This window comes from Haemorhous mexicanus, chromosome 8 (assembly GCF_027477595.1).
Source record: "Haemorhous mexicanus isolate bHaeMex1 chromosome 8, bHaeMex1.pri, whole genome shotgun sequence".
NCBI lineage: Eukaryota > Metazoa > Chordata > Aves > Passeriformes > Fringillidae > Haemorhous > Haemorhous mexicanus.
The window spans coordinates 14167753-14187464 of NC_082348.1; the positions used below are offsets into that span (position 1 = coordinate 14167753).

The following is a 19712-nucleotide window of genomic DNA, read 5'->3' on the forward strand; positions in this document are numbered from 1 at the left end:
CAACAGTGACACTGCGCAGTGTTCTAAAATACAGAATACTTAAAAGAGAAATCACACTGTTGCCCCTACAGAGTGTTTTAATATATTTCTAAGTACAATTCGTGTCTGATTTTGGAAATACAAATACATTTCGAATGGTTAAAAACAAAAATTAAAAAAATATTTTGAACATCAGCCAGCTGAAAATATATTTATCTAGTAAATCATCTCTCAAAGCTTTTATATATTTAATTATTCTAACTAAACATAGTACCCTTAAAAAACAAGTTCATAAAAATGTAGAAATGAAATTGTGGAATAAGATTACTGGGATATATACACACACACATTCAATGCATACACAGAATTACAAGGCGGGGTTGGTTGGTTGTCTTTAAGTTTGGGAGGTTGTTAGACAACGGAACTAGCAAGCAATGCCCAACTCCTGAGTTCCTCAACCGTGATAACCATAATCTAATTTTTAAATTGTTTTTATCTTTTTTTTTATACACAAGATATTCCATGTAAAGCAGCAACAGCAGTGCAGTTACTGGCAGCAACATCTCAAAAGTAATAAAAAACCCCATACATCCAGACAGTAGTACATTGCACACACACATGATTCTCATACACCCATCGACAATTGGTCAGAGTATTAAATCAGTGTACAAATTAAATATTTCCAAAAATGTGCAAAAAAGTCAACGTTGATAGAAAAAAACACCTTTGTGTACATACATTACAAACTGTGCCCAGCATTCAACTGAGAGTAAAAACATTTACAGTGAGAAACTGATAGATTAAATAGAGAATTTAATGGCTACATAAAAATGTACATTAGATCAAGAGTAAATTTACAAAGTTTTATTCATAGCTTCATGAAAACTAAAAGCCTACGTTCCAATTAATCTAAGTCTCCTCCACATATTTACAGTGATACTCCATTATACAACTCCTGTGAGGTCTGAGATGACAGACACTATGCTTTAATAAACCATTCCAATTTTAGGGTGACACCACCTTCTTTTACTGGTATTAACAAGAAACAAACACTAGGGAACTGACAATCTAATGGCTGTTCAGAAAAGAAAATGCAATCCTTGCTTTTATATCCACATTATATAAACCTCTGGGGAAAAAGGATCACCTAGTTTTCGGGTAAAAAGCACAAAAAAGCTCTGATGTATTTCCTATGACTATCCACTCATGAGCTGGAGTATCCTTTTCCTTATTTCTCAACATAAGACCCTGACCTCCAATCCATACCTGTGGACTCAACGTAAGGGCTGAACCATGAGATACAATTTTTATACCGTTTAATCCAGGCCCTCTCCCTTTAAAATAAGTTTCTGAAAACTAAGCCCTAGCCAAGGTGTGACTGCTCTGAAACAAGAGAAATATAATTTCCTCCACCCCATCTACCTCTCCACTCCCCACACAAATATATTGCTAGAGGAAACCCAAGGATTGCACCAGCAAACTGCAGGGAGCTGCAGCATCCTGGGTTCAAGTGACGGGCTCCCTGGTCTAAAGCTGGACACACACCTTACTCAGGAGCTATCAGGGGCCACCACCTATGCAGGACTTAATCTTTGACAGCCAGAAAGAAAAATAAATGGTGTGGGCCAAATGGGGGATATCAAATGAGAAAGGAGCTCCTTTGCTTCTGATCACAGATTTTGATTCAGAAACCCTGGCTTGATAGCAAACCTGTCTGACCCCTCAGTGCACATTAGTGGCTACTCCTGAAGGCAGCACCCACACCCAAGAACCTGTGGGTGACATCTGGCTGTCACATAAAGTGGATTGGCAACTTCCCAGAGCTTGGGAACATTCTCACTATGGTGCACAAAACAGATGAGGTCACAATTTTATCTTCATGGTGTTCCTGAAATATCCCAAGGCTTAAACCCAGCTACAGAAGTCACCAGGTTTTAGTCACCAAGCTTATGCAGTAATTTTAGAATGACAACAGTAAGATTAAATTAGAAAGAGCTTTTAAAAAGAAGACTCGGTTTTAATACAAGCATGAGTTTTGCATATCGAACAGCAACTATAAACACCCACGTGTCTGAAATATGGGCAGTGTCTACCACTTTTTACTAGTACCTGCTTTACTCAGTCAGCAACAGCTTACTGGTGGATGCACACTATTTATAAGAGACATGAAACATCACTTTTGGCTGTATGTATACGGGATAGAAAAGCTTTGGTAATTGTACATGATTCTACACTGCAGACTTGTCATTGCCATAAGACAGCAAGTTACCAGCAAGAAGAAATGACACTGGCAATACTTTCGCTTTTCCAGAAACACCATAGGGACTTACATTCAAGCACACACATTATACTTCTCTATATGCGTGACACAGTCTTTCAAGATTTAAAAAGTAAGAAATTGGTTATAAATAAGTGTAGATCTGACCAATTTGCTCAAGTCTCTGAAGCTGCAGTTAGACATTGCTCTATGCTGTCCAAAAGAATGGCTTGCTGTACTGCACTGTACCTATGGGTGCTACGAGGCTTTCAGTCAAGACAACAGCAGGATTAAGATTATCCAAAAAGCACAGGAAAGAAATCTGTTGGTTTGCTTGGACAGATCAAATTCCTGTGCACTGAAAGTAAACAGCTTTTAATACAGTACCACACTTACAAATGTACCAACTTTGCTTTCAAGCCGAGTAAGAACTCTGCTGCAGAGTCTGGTACCCAGAGCCAGGAAGCCAAATCATGACAATCCAGTTACTTCAGGACATGCAGACAAATCCTCTTTCTGGCATGTACGTTGGTGTACAATATCCAGAATGCAAATACAAACGTGTATTAGCACAGGAAGCCAAAAATCACTTTCAAGTTCTGAATTTAAATCTCTGCTGCAGATTATAACTCCAGCACACTTTTCAATGCAGTTAGAGAAGCTCTGCTTTGGGCACTTTGAAAAAACCTTCTCTAAGACTGCTTTAGTGACATGGAATTGTATGACATATTTCAATATGGTGTTCTAACATGAACAAAATTAAGGCATACAGAGAAAAAGGCACTAGCTAAAAAAACCTCAAACCTCTTATTTTACTGAAAGGACTATTTAGCTACAAATCTAATTGGAAATCAAGTTAGAATTTTTAATACTATATTTAAACTGTCAAGAAAAGAAGACTGTAGATTTAACTATGCAATTACTAGATCCATACCTTTATGAATGCTTCTATGGATATTTCTATCACCCAAATAAAAAATAAGCAACTTTCTCTAACACAACACAACTGAAACCTTGAGTCATGCTCTAACAGGGCTGTAAGTTACACCATTAGAACCATACCACAGAAGTAGCTTTTGTCAATTAATATGTGCAACAGTCAGAATACTAAAAATCATTAGATAAGTAAGACTGTTGAAAATACACATACTCACCAAGAATTTCAACCCCTATTTTTTGAGAGTACAGCTTCATCATGGCATTTACAGAAAAGAAAACCAACACTGCAGCAGTATTGCTTTCACTGGCATTTCTTTTTTTATAATTGGATTCAATAATTAAGACCAATTCATGATTCTAAAATGCTGGTGGCTTTTTAAGTGGGATACAAGAAGTTGGGAGTAGGGATCTTGGCTCTGCAATTCTCCTCCAATGGAGTATAAAGCTTGAAATTCCATGCAACCTCACAAATTGTAGAATGAGGGGTCATTCATCATCACCCCAGGAGTCCCTGTAAGTGTTTAACAAACCCTGCATACAGCTTGTTTTACTATATTACCCCACTGGGGGTTAGTAATAGCCAGCCTCTTGGTAAAAGTCTGATTTAGCTTCATAATTATTTCTAGCTCAAAATATTTGTGTTAATAACCATCTAATTTACTGTAAGTTATTTAAGTCAATAAAGAAATTATCCTTAGGGTGAAAAAAGCTAGCTCAAGCCTAACCTTGGTTAAATTTGTAAAATTTTACTAGAATCACTCAAACTGGAAAATGTCAACTTCGTTTAAGAAGCACATTGGCAACTTTCTGACATGCTAAAGACATGATGGAAAATGCATTCTGAAAGTTGCTTTTTTCCTGGCTCCAAAATCCTGACCGTTGTCATGACTGCATGCCATTTTTTTTTTTTTTTTTAGAAAAGGCACAAAAGCAGCAAACTTGATTGTTCAGTAATTAAAAATCACAACAAGGAAGTGATATTGCAATATACATGATCCAGCACTGTCTCACAGAAAGGTCACATTATAAGAAAACTAGATTCTGAAAATTTTCAAGCTTCAGAGAGTGCAGTTTCTCTCTAGAATAGTATATTTAAATGTAATGAATGCTACAGATAAACCTGGTTACATTTTCCCTTTAATGTCCTTTTTTGGTAATATAAAATTTCCTTACCTTTTCAGGAATCACTGACCACTACTGATTTTTATATACATTTTCACCTTGGTTTTGGTACCTTCTTTGTCTGAAATCAATAATTTCAATTACATGATCTTGAAAATTACCTACATAAACTATTAGGTTCTACATTAAACTTCCCATTCCTACTGTCACTAAAATTTGCTTATACAGCAAAGGTCCCTTACAGCAGAGTACATATCAATTCTTCTTAAAGACTGCTTAATAGCTTTTATCTAGTGACAGAGAAACAAAAAAAAAAAAGTCAGTACAAGCTGCCTTTCCTTTCAGCCTTTTACACTTTTCCTGGTCTGACTAGTTACTCCTGTGCTCAGGAAACCTTGCACAGTTGTCTACCCTGACCAAGAAAATTTTAAGTTGTGTAAAATACTCACATAAGCTGAAGAAATCACCACTCTCGGTCTCTGGAGAGATGGCCACAAAAGTCATTCTAACTCCACTACAGGTAAAGTGATTAGGATAGATCCATACTCCTGCTTATGCTCAGGTAAAACACATGGAATTCAGCAGAATAAATTCAGAAATCTCATATGTGAGTGACTGTGGGAATGGGTAAGCTTATTCTTCTGTCTGCATGCATTTTGTAAACCTGATAGTCCTCTAAAGATGCAGAACAGGTAGAGCCTTGTCAGACTGGACAAGGGTAACAGTACCAGCCTGCTCTGCCTTTAAAAAACAACAAAAGCAAGCAATGAAACATCCAAAACAGTAAACATAATTTCAGTTCTGTTGTCCAATAGTTTATTTCCAAATGCCCCTTTAAATTATCTATGTTCTGTTTTTCTACAAAAATATGAGAGTCTGATTTTTCTGTTGTGAAAAGACAGTTACTCACTACACCTGATCAGTACCTGGGCTTCTCAGCTGAGAAGCAGTATCTCAGATTTTTAATTCTTTTATTATGCTCTTTCAGAAATAGAAAAAGTAATAAACTCACATTTTATGACAGCTGGAAATCTGACAAACACCAATCTGGATTATCAGGCTGGAATATTTACACTTATGTTATTTAATTGCTGGCTCTCTCTGCACTTTTGGCCTATTCTTTGTACAATTTTCTGTGCTGTGCCTCCTTCTTCATAGGATTAATCAGTGCAACCTTATTAAAAATATAACTGGAGCCTTAGCTTTGTCAGTGACTCTTTCCTCATGTTAAGAGATGTTTGACTTTATTTCAGGAATTTTCAACGCATCCTAGATGACTGACCTGCATTACTAAACCAATTTTTTAGTGCAGAATGGGAAGAATTTTATATTATTCAGGCACTTGATGTTGACATACATTCCATCCTAGCGCCTCTCATGAGCTTTGCAAACATTTCTTATAGCTCATTCTGAATCCAATAACTCATATACTGCACAAGGATTAGCCATTCCCTTTCCCCTGCAGCCATTCATGGGACTGTGGAGGAGAATTGACCCTCAACACCAGTATTTTTTATCAGCTAAGATAACTGTTTCCCTCAAAGCTTATGCAACAGAGGTTCTCTTTGGCAGATAGTGCAGGAGGCATTCTCCTAACTATTTACATCCAATAGCTGACCCTTGTCTAGCATGGAAAATTTCCCCTTTGCAGTACAGTAGTTTCTAGGAGTCTGGGCCCATAATCTGTTTACCTGTAATTATTTTCATATTAAGATAATACAATAATTCTACACCAAAACTTCTAACCAGTACATCAGTTTTGAGCTCGTTTTTGTTATTTTCTTTTGGTCACATAGAAGTACCAGCTAGACATGCTGCTGCACAAAGAGTTCCAAGTTCTTCCAGCTTCCTCAATTAACTCTCAGAACCGCATGTTCCTGCTTAAACTGTACATTCCAGAAACTGATTAAATGCTAAAATATAGTAAGAACCTAGAACTCTCTGCTGCAAGTACCTACAATATAGATAAAAATCACATAGAAGTAACCTTCTTGTCCTTTAGCTGCATGTCTATTTTTCCCTGCACCCTGAGTCAGTCAGCGGTGTCAGAAAAAGTCACACAGTTCCTGACTGTCCAAGCATTTGTAATTTTTTTTCCTCTTTAAATAAGGAACAAATATGTACTAAAGTGCTTTATCTACATCAACCACATCAGTACATTATAGAAACAAAAAGTTCTAGTCCTGGTGGGAGCAAGGGAGAGAAGATTCTCATTTTAGATACAAATTTTAGATTGTTTACAATCTAAGTGAAACAAAGATTCAAGAGAATATTCTCTCTCTTGTCTTTTTTCTCCTTTTTCTTTGTAAAAAATAAAAAATAAAAGTGCAGTCAAATAGAAAATAAATGCAGTAGATGCAAGCTGAGTTGAGGCAGGTGTTAGTGATAGTGTGCAAACGTGTGTCTTAGCAGTTCATCTGCAAACGGTCGCAGCTTGGCCTCGATAAAAATCCGTTTCAAGAAATCCCGAGCGTGGTCGGAGACGTGAGGAGGGAGCTGGGGGTTGGTTGGCTGAGTGGCAATTTTAAAGATGGCAGCCATGGCTTCAAACTCTGCCCATGGGGGCTTCTCAGTGAGCATTTCTACCACGGTGCAACCTACACTCCTGAAACAGAGGCAGAAGTGAAACAGCAGGTTACAACAGAGTCATGCCCTTCCAGGAAAACAAGAAATAGCAGAGAAGGACTAAAATATCACAAATAAGCAGAGTCCACATAACACTACAGAGTAACTTCAGCATGAAACAGGCATTGGAAAAAAAACAGCATGTACTGCTATACCTTTACCTCAGAGTTACACAAATCACTACCTATGTCTCCACTTCATTACTTCCCTGGGCTGAAAGCTACTACATCAGTGAAGGGATAATTACATATTTATCCAGGGAATACTAACTGTGGTAGGGCACTGCCAGCACCCAGTGTTCAGCAGGCCATGCACTCAGCATTGCACTTGGAAGCTTTCCTGCTCCTTGAGGCTGAACAGAAATGCAAAGCATCGGGAAAGCTCTGCAAGCTCCATGCATGCAATGTGTGGTGCCAGCTCATTAGAAATGCACAAGTTATCACCAGTGAATCATGTGCAAACATAATATGGTAGCTGAAGAACAAAAGCCCTACTTCAAAGTATCTTCTCTTTTAGTTAAGGATACTAAAAATATACTTAGATTGACAAACAAAATTTTAAGTTCCTAAACAATCTTTATTGATGAACAATGTTTAAAGCATTTAGGAAGGCAGAAGGGCATGCATATGGCTAGAGAAACTTTGTTCCAGAAGTCCTTAAAGATCAGCATCTTCCAATAACAAGTGAACGATACTGCAAAAGGGATCGGCTGGAATAGTCTTCCAATTCTTAGAAAGTCTGAATGTTTTTCAAGATGCTTGCAAGAAGTTTTGCACTTAAACAGAGGTACATTGCATCTCACAATAAGGATTTACTGACAGCTGTTTAACTTTGGTATTTTTTCTTAAGTTTTCACCAAAAAACACACAATCACCTTGGTACCAATACTTCAAATTTGAATAAGTGAGCTGCTAGATATTATAAAGTTGACCTATTTTTCATGTATATCAGAGTAATCACTGAATAATCTGAAGTAGCCTAAATTAATTTCCCTGAGGTTAAAAGTATTGCCATTGCTTGGATACAATGTAGTACCTTTTTAAGCACACAGTGTTACTACTCCAGCCTGTCTGCTGCTGCCTGCCCACTACTGTGTATTCACAGATCAGATGCAGTGCAAGGGGTCTCACTGCCAAAGTCATCTGTCAATTGGACTGGAGCCATGTTAGACTGTGGCATATACAATGTTTCACTAACTTTCATTTTGCAAATTACCGTTCCCTCTTAGTTCTTACGTATTTAATAACAACTTAAACCAAATTATTTTTTGATACTCCCTTTTAAATCTGGCAAATTCACTCTTAAGTGTTCAACTTATAGAGAAGTAGCATTTTATTTTCTGCCTTGCAAAGGTATTTCAGTGTTGAAGTTTCATTACAACACATTGACTGAAGTGATGTTTCAAAGCTTCACCTATGGCATTCAGTCAGTACCGCTCTCGAACTAACAAACAGTTTGGTAATCCTAACTTCAAGGTCAGTTGAAAGGATTGTCTTATGATCTCTAAACTGATGGGCTGAGAAATTGCCATGTGAAAAATTAAATTTCAGTGTTAAGACTCTCCAAATATGACTCTCTGTATTCACATTTGCCACCTTCTTCAGCTTAAATCCCAAGATGAAACGCTGCAGCTTCAGATAACAAACACCTACTCTCTATTGAAAATGAAATGACACTTTTCAGTGGAGAAGGGGTTTAACATACCAGATGTCTGCTTTTCTGCCATACCCTTCCCCACTAATAACTTCGGGACTCATCCAGTAGGGAGTTCCTGTGACAGACTTCATTCCTGTACCAGACAGACAGATGGTCTGCAGCCGTTTGCTGGCACCAAAGTCACCAAGCTTCACATTGCCTGCTGAATCCCGCAGAATATTTGCTCCTGGAGGGAAGGGAACACAGCATTACCTTCATAAAAGACTCAAGGTTTTGGTGTGGGAAACAGTAAAAATTTGGATACAATTTGTACAAAAGTTTGTACAAAAAGTGGTACAATTCAACATCAACCTAAGATTTCAAGCCAGAGAATTTACTTTCTCTGCTCATGTGTACTAGTCTCTTCTGGAGTTCAGAAAATAATGAATTGCTCACACTGGTTTGCATCCTAGGCCTTTTCCAGAAAGGGGCAGTCCCTTTGTAAAGCCCTCCTGACAAAATAAGGAATGTGCTATACATGGGAAATTAAAAGAAATGGGAAAGGAATTTCCACACAACTGAAAATGTCTCCATACTATTGTAAAGCAAAACCTCAAACTGTGTTACAGTTTTATTCAAAACCATTATCTGCACAAGATGTACAAATTGACTGTGATATCTCAACCTGCTTTGGAACAAAATATTGTTGATACAAAACAACAGAAAAATGGTAAAAATATCAGGGAATACAACAGCATTGTGTTCAACACACCTACTCTGCACATCACCATCTTCCTACATATTCACACCTTGCTTATGCAACACTTTGCAAGTCACCTGCACCTGTCTGCAAAAAGCAGATGTTACACCAGGCTTCCTAGCAGTAAAATGGAAGAAGCCTGATCAGGCAGGTCACCTCTGCCAGTCACTTCTTGTACCAGTGAAGTGCTGGGTAATTTCTACATAGTTGATGAAACAAAACTCTGTAAATTTAAACTTTCAAGTCATGATGCTTTCCTCTGCACAGTCTATTTCTAATGACAACATCCTCCAATATATTTAAAGCTATTACTAGTAAAATAAAATCAAAGGAATTTATCCTGCTTGTTTTACAGGTGAAGACTAAAGAAACATGGACAGAATTGTGCTAGAACATCCCAAAGTTGCTTATTTTTCCCTCCCCAGGTTACAACAGTGACAAGACTAAAAGATGGAAAGCAATCACACTGATTTTAAGTCAGTATTTTGGTATTTCAAACTAAATTGCATTTTAGTGCTTCACATAAGATTGGAAAAGGATCAGTAATAAAGAGCACTGAACTGTGCACAGGACTCTCCTTACCTTTAATATCTCGATGGACAATCATATTACTGTGCAAATAGTGAACTCCTTCCAGAATCTGCCGTGTGTATTTACGAGTCACGTTCTCTGTGAGAGCTCCATATGATTTCAACTGGTCTTTGATGGAACCCTATAGCACAGATGGATAAAGCACTAACACTTCTAGAATTCAACTGAAATTCAATTAAATTTATGCCTGAAACATAGACATTTAAAATTACAATTCTTCTTGATTTAACCTTAAATACTTGTAAGCAGCTGAATAGTTGCAGTCCAATGTACAGAAATAGAACAGCACCCTTAAACTTTTTGATGGGTAAATGGTGACACTCAGGATGAACATAACACATGTCCTTTGGGTTAGCTTATACTCAGAAAAAAACATTGTCAAGAAAAAACCACCATGTCCTATAGGGTGGTAAAAAAATAATAGGTAAGCAAATCTTAGCTTAAAATAGGATTAAATCAAAACTTCTTCAAAAATATTTTTGCAACAATTTTTGTATAACCTGTCTTTGCCACATGGAGTTACAAACGGCTAAGCTTACTTCTGTCACTTCTCCAAATGTCAGAAGAATTCAAGACATCCCACAAAACAAAACCCAGAACTCAAAAAAATGAAGAAGCAAAAAAACCCCACCACCACTAAGAAACCAATGCCCAGACACTGCTTTTCCCCTCTGGAGTCTCATAGTAAGTAGACTGCTGTAACTATTCAGAAATACAGAGCCTCTGTTTTTATACAGAGCCTCTGTTTTTATAAGAGCACATTTTGCTTAGCTCTGCTGACCCCACTTGGTGAGAAAATGAAAATCTACAGTTTTGTGACTTTATAATATTTCCTAACAAAGAAGAGGAACTGCAGTTCAGCGTGTACTAGGTGCCACACAAGAAGCAAGCACCAAGATTATTTTCTGTATGCATTTATTCTCACCCCATCTCAGCTACTTTTTGCTTTCCAGAAATATTTGAAGCGTGGCAAAACAAAACAATAAAATTCAGGGAGATTTAAGAGTTTACTAATGATAATATTGTCTTTTCGAAGACATTGCCAGACACCACTTATACCAAAACCAAACACAAAGAGCTTTTGTACGCACCACTGTAATTCTAAGAATCCAAGTAAGCAATGGAGAAGAAAGGAGGTTGCAAGCACTTGTCAGTACCCATCTTTGGTGGTTTTAATTTGGACAGTTTGAAATATCTATGTGCACTTATGCAAAGCTGAATGCTTGGGTGCTCATCACGCTGCACATTATGGATGGCTGAAGTGGATGAGCTCTCTTGCTTACCCCAGGCATGTACTCCATGAATATTGAGAGTGTCCTTTCAGGTGGATCTCTCAAGAAGCCATAATACTGAACAATTCTTTCATGCAGCAGATTTTTCAGCAACTGAATCTCACACTCAAGTGCATTTACTTCCTGAAAGGACAAAATAGGACAAATTTACCATGCTTGATGTAGTAAAACTAAGATTTTAGATTTGAATTTTTTCAAGCAGAGCAGTGTGTACATATTAAAGTGTTCTGCAAACTAAGTAACCAAATATTCCTACAGCTCATGGAAGGTTTTTGCATTTTATAACAAGAAAATATCAATGTTAAATTGAGGTAATTAAAAACAACCAAAACTATGTCTTTTCTATACATTATCTTTGGGATGATTTTGCTGTTTTTTCATTGTTTCTCTTTTCTTGAAGTTATGTTTGTTTCAGAGCACAACAGATATCAATATGTTGATATGTCAGTGATCATTATGCAACATGTCATAAGCCTCCAGCTGGGTAAAAAAACAACTAACAAAACACAGAAAACCACCCCACATTTTAATCTTTGTGGTGGAATAACTAGCATTAACTCTTAACTCCTCCAGGATGATAGACTATACTTGAAAAATGCCTTTGTGTAGCACTTGATATTGTAATAATGAAATGCAACAAAGTAGAACACTAACAGCTGGTGCTTTGTCTGAAGCCATAAAAAATACTATAAATTTTGCAAACAGGAAGTAAAATATTTTGAAATGGACTGTGCAATTAGATGCTGGAAAAATACTAACCCACAAATTCAAACTTGACTAGATTCCAAATTTCACCTAGAAGTTTTTCATCAAAATCTGAATTTTTATCTGTCATAGCCTGTTATGGATACCCTCACTCTTCTGAGTTCAGAAAGAAAATAGATTTTTTTACACACAGAGGCCCATAGTACTACAAAATGATATCATAAGTGAGCTCACAAAACTTCTTCGGGAGAGATACTACCATATTTTAACATTTCCAAAACATAATGAGTTGTTCTGTTACACATTTTAAAGCAGCAGCAACAACAACTACACCAGGAATCTACAGCACAAATGATTCTTGACTTTTTCTTTTATCCTATACCACTAATAGCAGCAACTATAACTGGCAGCCACTCAATTCTGCAATCACGCTTACACCCATTGTTTCCCTGGCCTTGCTCCCCACAGTGCAGAACACAGTCACAATGTAGGGGAAGAATAATTATCTTCCCATCCAGTAAAAAGCAGCAAGTATGGTTTGGGAAAAGAAGAAATAGTGGATTTGTACTATTTTTAAATTATTTATCTCCTTCAGCATCCAGTATTTAAGGATGGACAAGTTTAATTTTAGAGAGAGAATAAGCTAACAAGGAAATTTGTGCCCTTTAGGGAGAAACACAGCCTGTAACAGCAGCTAGTCTTGATGTTTAAAAGAAACAAAACAAACAATAGCCCCCGCCATAGAAATATCCCCCAAAAAAGATGAAAAAATAGGTAAGAATCTCAAACTGTCTTCATAGCCAAATTTCTGTTTGGCAATTTGTTTTCAGGAACACTTATATTAGCAAAGCTTTTTCTGCTCATAAATGTAATTTTTCCAATTCCTGTTAATATAACTAATTATCTATTTCAGAGCACACTTCATAATAGATTGCTTGATTTTAGAGACCGAGACGGCACCAAATCAAATTATGCATCTTCACAGCATAAGGATCTGTCTGAAAATCAAAAAATGTGATGTAATATTAAAATCAGGTAAGCAGACTAATTATCTATGGTACAAGCAAAACAGAATTCCTAACAAGGACATGGTTTCCTAACACAACATGGTTTAAAACATGTTCATCCTGTTCAAGGAAAAGAATGTGAGTCTGGTCTAGAACACACCACTTCAGCAGAAGCCTTTTCCAAGGTCTCTCTTGGGCATCACTTACCTTGCTGGTTTCCGGGCTATCAGGATCAAACTGAACTTGTTTAACAGCCAGTTCTCGTCCAGTGTCAGCATCGTAACACAGATATACTCTGCCAAAGGCACCTTGACCCAGCAGTTTACCAAGTCTCCAGTTAGTTGGAGCTCGTGGTGCTGAAAATATAAGTATGTTTGGGTTTTCAAATGAGCTTGTTATTTAGCTGATGGAGAAAAACTGGAATACACAGAAAATAATTTTTTAAAAGACTACTCTTTCAACAACAGAGACTGTGCATCCTAAACCTCACCATCTAAATTACCAAGATCAATAAAACTCCCTGTAAGATGGAAAACATGAGCTACTTAAAATTATTCACAAAATAAATTGTGGTAGAACTAGACATATATAAAATAACTAGCAATAGCTAATTTGAAAAACAGAAAAAGAATGTTAAACAAACAGCTTTCTTTTTAAAAAAGAGAGGCATAATTACAAGGTATGAGCTACTGAAGTCATCACAAAGTATATTTGCTCCTGAAATTCTACCACAAGTATGAAGCGGTACCACTAAAAATTTACAGTTAAACTGAAAACATGTCCAAGATCTGCAAAAATAAATAGTAACTGCAACCTACAAAATCTTTCTCAGGTCCTAAAGAGTCTAAGAAATCACTTTTACAATGTTTTGTTATCATGGATGTAAATTCCAATTGAAAGTCTACATGGAGGTTGGTAACGTAAGCAATAAAAATACTGATGAGCATAGTCTTGACCTTCACCTATTAGAGAGATAAAAACATATTATTTAATGGCATGCATTTGTATGGCATGCTAGGTTTTGACATGATATACTTGAAAAGTAAGAGTTTTACAGTGGGGTTCACCAAATGCCAGAACTTACAGCGGCTGGGTGGGCTGATGTCCATGACTGACAAGGTAGGATTGTCTATGTCACTGCCCCTCCTCCTCATTCGGTTATCTTCGTACTCCGGCGTGAAAACGCTGCTCCCACTGCTGGTGCTCAGTGAGTGATCAGTGGGACTGAAACTGACCGGTGATCGGAAGTTGTTGCCCTGAGTCCTTCTGGCTCTTGGAAAAGTTTTACGACCTTCAATGATAAACACAGAACACAAAAGTTACGGTACAAAAAGATACTGCAAAGAAACGTGTGCATGCAAATACTTTATGAGTTCTACATCATCTCGTTCAAATCTGCCGCAGCAGAGGATAGGACACAATCATCATGAAGTTTACTGGACTACAATCATCATGAACTTTCCACCTAGAAGAAAACAAACGTTCATCACAGATGTATATAAGGACTAGACAGAATCAAAATCTTGTGTTTAAGTGATGAAAATTAGGACGAAATTCTGGAATTTTTTCAAAATATAATCAAGATGCTTGAAAAACCTGGAGACCTGTAAGAGGAGGAAAGAAAACACTGTGCCTCTGCTTTTATTGCTCTATTAAATGTGCAAATACCAAATTTCTGATATTTAGGAGAATAAAATACACATTTACAATGCTGTAGTGCCCAAGCCAGCCTCCTCCTGCTGTAAACTAGAAAGAATTGAATTCAGAGAAAGACTGACACCTGGAATCAAACAGGAAGACCACAAAAGTATTTCAAAAATCAAAACACAATCAATGCAAAATTTGGAGATAGCTACGGCATCAGAATAAAAAAAGAGAGCACCGATCTTCAACATGTTAATTACAACCAGATGACTAATACAATTTATGTTAATCTATTTAGATAACACAACTATTTTTAGGATAGCATCTCTTGATTAAGTTTCATCCTAGAGAACTCAGCAATAACTGAATGAGTCTCTGATTCATTAGGTACTACAGTAGAGGAGGAGTTCCCAGAGGACTAAAGAAAGCAGATAAAATATCTCTGAAATAGTAGACTCAGCCTTATATACTAGTCTGGACAATTTAAATTCCAAGAAAGATATGCAAACAAGTTATTAACCAGTTTTATTCACCATTGAAAAGATAAAAATGTGATAACCCAGTCATAATTGGTTTGTCTCATGTAGCTAATCCTATTTTCCCATTTCAATGGGACATTCTCACAAGCCAACTCATGAAATGTTGCAGACTATCTTACTATGGAGATTATACTCAAGACAAATTCAGAGCAGTTATCAGTGATTTCTCATCAAAGGGGAAGATAATTTAAATGGACATCCCCAGCAATTTATCTTCAGTCCATTTCCATGCACTACTTTAATTCATCATCTACATATGATGGAACTTAACACACTGAAATATTGCAGATGACATCATGTTAAGTGTGGCTGAAAGTCCATTTAAAGATAAAAATAAAAATTCACAGTGGAATTAGATGTTAGAGACGATTCAAAAATCAAGATGAAATTCAGTAAGGAAGTACAATATACATACTCAAAGAGAAATCTAATGCAGAAACTACAAAATGTAAAGCAACTGGAAGTCATGAAGAAAATGATACAGGAAAATGTAACCAAAGACTGAAGAGCAGTCACAGTGGTGACCAGAAAGTAGGGTCATTCTGCATATTCATGTGACTGCTACATACCAAGTTCTCCTTATATCCTGTGTTATGCATAAAGTGGCCATGAGAAAAGCCTCAGCTTGAGCAGAAGAAGAAAACGAAGGTGAGAAACCAGGTGTGTGTGTGTGATGTAGGGATATATAAGGGCAATGACCAATTCTTCACTGTGCTAAAATAGACTAACTAGTTACTATTTTAATTTGCAGGAAAAATGTCTTGGGAGACAGAGAAAGCTAAGTTATAAGATAAGGTATCTTGGAAGTTGGTAACATAAAGGAAATGTATGTCTTCTGTTCAGGTCAATTCAGAGTTTTCTTGAAAGTCAGTGTGACAGATCATTGCCTCCTTAAATCTTGCTCTAGAGCTGGGACTGGACTTTGCAGTGCCTAAGTTTGATATTTCTGTGATTCCTGTAACGTAATTCCATTTATTGCTTTGCACATTCCACACTGCAAGTGAAGCCATCTGGTCTTGGGACACATTTCTTTGTAACTCTTCTCAACTAGCACTTGACACACCCTGAAGTATGAAAATCCTTCAGCTGCTCCTCTCTACTTTCTTTAAAAATTTAACACATGTTAAATTTAAATCAATGGTATTACTGTCCAAACTAGTTTTGTGGACACATCAGCAGGTGCTGCCTTGCATTCCAACAATTTATTTCACCATCTAATTCTCAGTTTACATCACTGCTCTTAAATTTTATTTACTCTTTTAATCTAAGAAAATGTTAACAGGAACTCCACTGTACCTGGGATTTCTCAAAGCAAAACCAGACATTATAAACAGACATACCTACTTTGGCTAGAAAAGGGTCACAAAGGTCAAAAACTTATACTGTATGACTTGTGTGTGGCCAAAGATAGCAAACATGTCCACAGTCGTGCATATGACTTAGGAATTCTGTAATCCATAACTTTACCAGAGATAAAACTGCTCAGAGGTTCTATCATTCATTAGAAGCTTAGCAAGTGAGTTTGGGGAAAAAATTTAAGCTTTCAATTTTGTCAATGCTTTATTTAATTTCATTAAGATCTTACAATTTTATTCACATTTTCCAATGAGAAAAACAGATTAATAAAACTGCTGCAGTGCTTACCATCATTGTAGTCTTGTTGATGATATGAAATGTGATATCTTCTGGGATAAGTCCCCCCCTTTCCAAATTTCTCAAATATTGGGATATCATACTCTACTAGAAAATAAAATTATTTATTTCAAAATTTAAAATGTGACAAAAGCATGTTAAATTAATCACTTTGATAATACATAATTAAAATGGGCGAGCATATCAGAGGATATGAAGGGCAAAAGCATTAGAGGAGAAAGATTTATAGAACAAAATCACACAACTCACAAGAACTAAAAGGACTTCTGTCAGAAGTCCCAAACGATTAAGAATTCAGCAGCTCAAGTGGTTTGTAACCTCTTGCTTAAAAGAATGTTGGAGGACTGCAGTATGCCTGATTACTCCAGTTTAAAAAATACTTTATAGAGGAGAAACTATTCCAAAGAATATAATTTAAGGTTGTATAAATATGAAAAACTGGTGAATGAGTCAACACAGCTTGAATTACTAAAACACATTCAAAAGATCCTCTTTTAGAAGTTATCGAGGGGGAGAAGTATAAGGTAAGGGAAAAAAGTCTCTCAGGCATAAATAATTCCTTACAAGGTAAGTACATAAGAAGGGAGGAAACAGCCAATAGTGCACAGGAATCTGGCCTAAAATTCATGCAGTTTAATTATCCATGAATTCTCTGTACAGAACAAGGAACAGGGAGGTGACAAAATCACTTTGAGAAATAAAACCACCAGAATAATTAGAGAAGGCCCTTAAGAGGCTATGTGACTGGATAATAAAGTTGCAGATGAAATCCAGTGTAGGCTTCTGTAAAGATTTGAGATAGAGACTTCCAAAAAAGCAGCAGCTGAATTCTTTTTATTAGCTGAGAAGAAAATTAAATGCTGTAAGATACACTGAACAGTTTTGGTCTACTCAATTTCAAAGATTTCAGTAAAACTGGAAAATATTCAGAAGTACAGAGATGATCAAAGATACAAATTGCTCCTCCATATGGAATGTAAGCCTCTATATACTAGAAAAGCAACAGCTCAAAGAGAGCAAAGAGATCCATAAAAAAACCAAACCAAACCAAAAAAATCCACTGGAAAAACAGTAACAGAAAAAAAGAAAAACAAAAAACCAAGCCTTAAAAAAAGTTACAAAGCACATACTTCTTCATAAAACACAATAAATTGCACAACTTTCTGTTGCAACCTACAGCTGATGCTGAGAAAGTTTATACAAGTTGAAATAGGGACAGAAAAAAATTGTGGAAGGAAAAAAAAAATCTATCAAATCACAGAACATCTTGCATTTACAGAACCCTTGAGCAATACATGACTAGGAATATATTCTGAGAGAGGAACATTACACAACCCTCTGTTAGAAGCCCAGTACTGGTGGTGGCAGGAGGAAAAGACTATGCCAGACTGACCTTTTTTTCTGCTTCTGTTACACTTCAAATCATGAGAATAAATATTGAATGTGGAATTAATGATTGCTTTCTATCCCACTGTTAACATACTAGAACATGGAATGGGGAAAAAACCCAACAAATCCCAATTAAAAAAACTGCAAGATGATCTAACTAGAAAAGTAACTGTAATGAACACAAATAAACTAGATTTCCAACTCTTTTGGTACTTATCTCTGTTACCTAAATGCTACTTACACACAGTTTTAATTTTATTTTTATTTAAAAGTGGTGCAATCTGTTAAGCACTCTAGAATTCTAAAAAGAACAAACTCACCATCACAGATTTACCTGGATAAAGCTTCAAAATCAAAATAAAAAGAAGCCTCAAAATATGTAGTAGACTGAAGAAACACAAAACCCTTTTGATTTACTGGAAACTAATTATTGTTCAACAACAAAGTTTTGTATTGAGACATGACTGTGAGAAGACACTTCAGAACACCTTGAAGGTTACCCACTGCACTTTGCATCCTGAGCCCTGCACAACAACTTAGATTTGGGCCAGATTATTGTATGAAAAAACCATTAGTGGTGATGATTAACACATAGGCACAGCACACAGCTCTTTATCCTTTCACCTTGCAGTGCTTGCAAATACAGAAGTATGAGCACTTCAAAGTGATACTTATTTCACAGAGAAGAAAACACAGGCTCTGCGTACTTGTTTTGGCAGGGATAGGGTTAACTTTCTTTATAGTGGCACTTACAGTGCTACATTTTGGATCGGTGGCTAAAACACTGTTGATAACATTTCTTAGTTATTGCTGAAGCGCATTTACACAGAATCAAGGAGCTTTTTTGCTTCACAAACTGCCCTGCCAGCTGGTAGAGTGGGCTGGGAGACACAAGAAGTTGGGAAGGAACACACCTGGGACAGCTGGCCAGGTGACTCAAGGGATAGCCCATATTATCAGAGGTCTTGCTCTGTAACAAAAGCTGGGAGAAAGATGGAGGAAGCAAGGAAGGAAGGGCATTCATAGTGATGGTGTTTGTCTTCCCAGGTAACCACTAGCAGTGATGGAGCCCTGCTTTCCTGGAAATGGCTGCACACGTGCCAGCTGATGGGAAGTGGTGAATGAATTCATTGTTTTGTTTTGCTTGTGTGTGCAACTTTTGCAGTACTATTAAACTGCCTTTATTTTAACTCATAAGTCTTCTTACTTTTCAGGGAAAAGTAAGGGAAGTGAGCAAGCAGCTGTGTGGGGCTTAGCTGCCTACTGGGGTTAAACCACACCACCTCCAAATAAATTAACTACAGTTATACAGCAACTTAGACATAGATATTACAGTCCAATTTAACTGTTTAACACTTAAGTGTTGCATGCCCCCATGCACTGCACATTTGCTCTTTTACAGAGGCAGATAGTTAGACTACACCCACTAAGAGTGGTGTCACACACAACAATCTAGAAGAAATATGAAATTTATTGTATTTCCATGGTATCTTTCACTGTGTGCATTTGACGTTGTTCTGCTTTTTCTACCATATTGTTTGTGTAATACAATACTTCTCCAATGTGAACATCCCT

General features: G+C 36.8%; 1 protein-coding gene across 4 annotated transcripts in view; it reads right to left on the bottom strand.

Moving 5' to 3' along the window:
- Window positions 1-59: 59 nt before the first annotated feature.
- Window positions 60-19712, bottom strand: part of MAP3K2 (mitogen-activated protein kinase kinase kinase 2) — a 49570-nt gene continuing 29917 nt past the window's right edge. For 3 of the 4 annotated variants that reach the window (XM_059852794.1, XM_059852797.1, XM_059852796.1), the window contains 7 exons: window positions 16740-16835; window positions 13997-14203; window positions 13120-13268; window positions 11192-11323; window positions 9900-10029; window positions 8627-8804; window positions 60-6902 (listed from right to left, as the gene is read on the bottom strand). In XM_059852794.1, the coding sequence (XP_059708777.1) occupies window positions 6677-6902; window positions 8627-8804; window positions 9900-10029; window positions 11192-11323; window positions 13120-13268; window positions 13997-14203; window positions 16740-16835 (1118 nt within the window). In that variant the 3' untranslated portion in view covers window positions 60-6676. The remainder of the gene's footprint in view (window positions 6903-8626; window positions 8805-9899; window positions 10030-11191; window positions 11324-13119; window positions 13269-13996; window positions 14204-16739; window positions 16836-19712) is intronic. The other variant, XM_059852795.1, reaches the window with a different exon arrangement.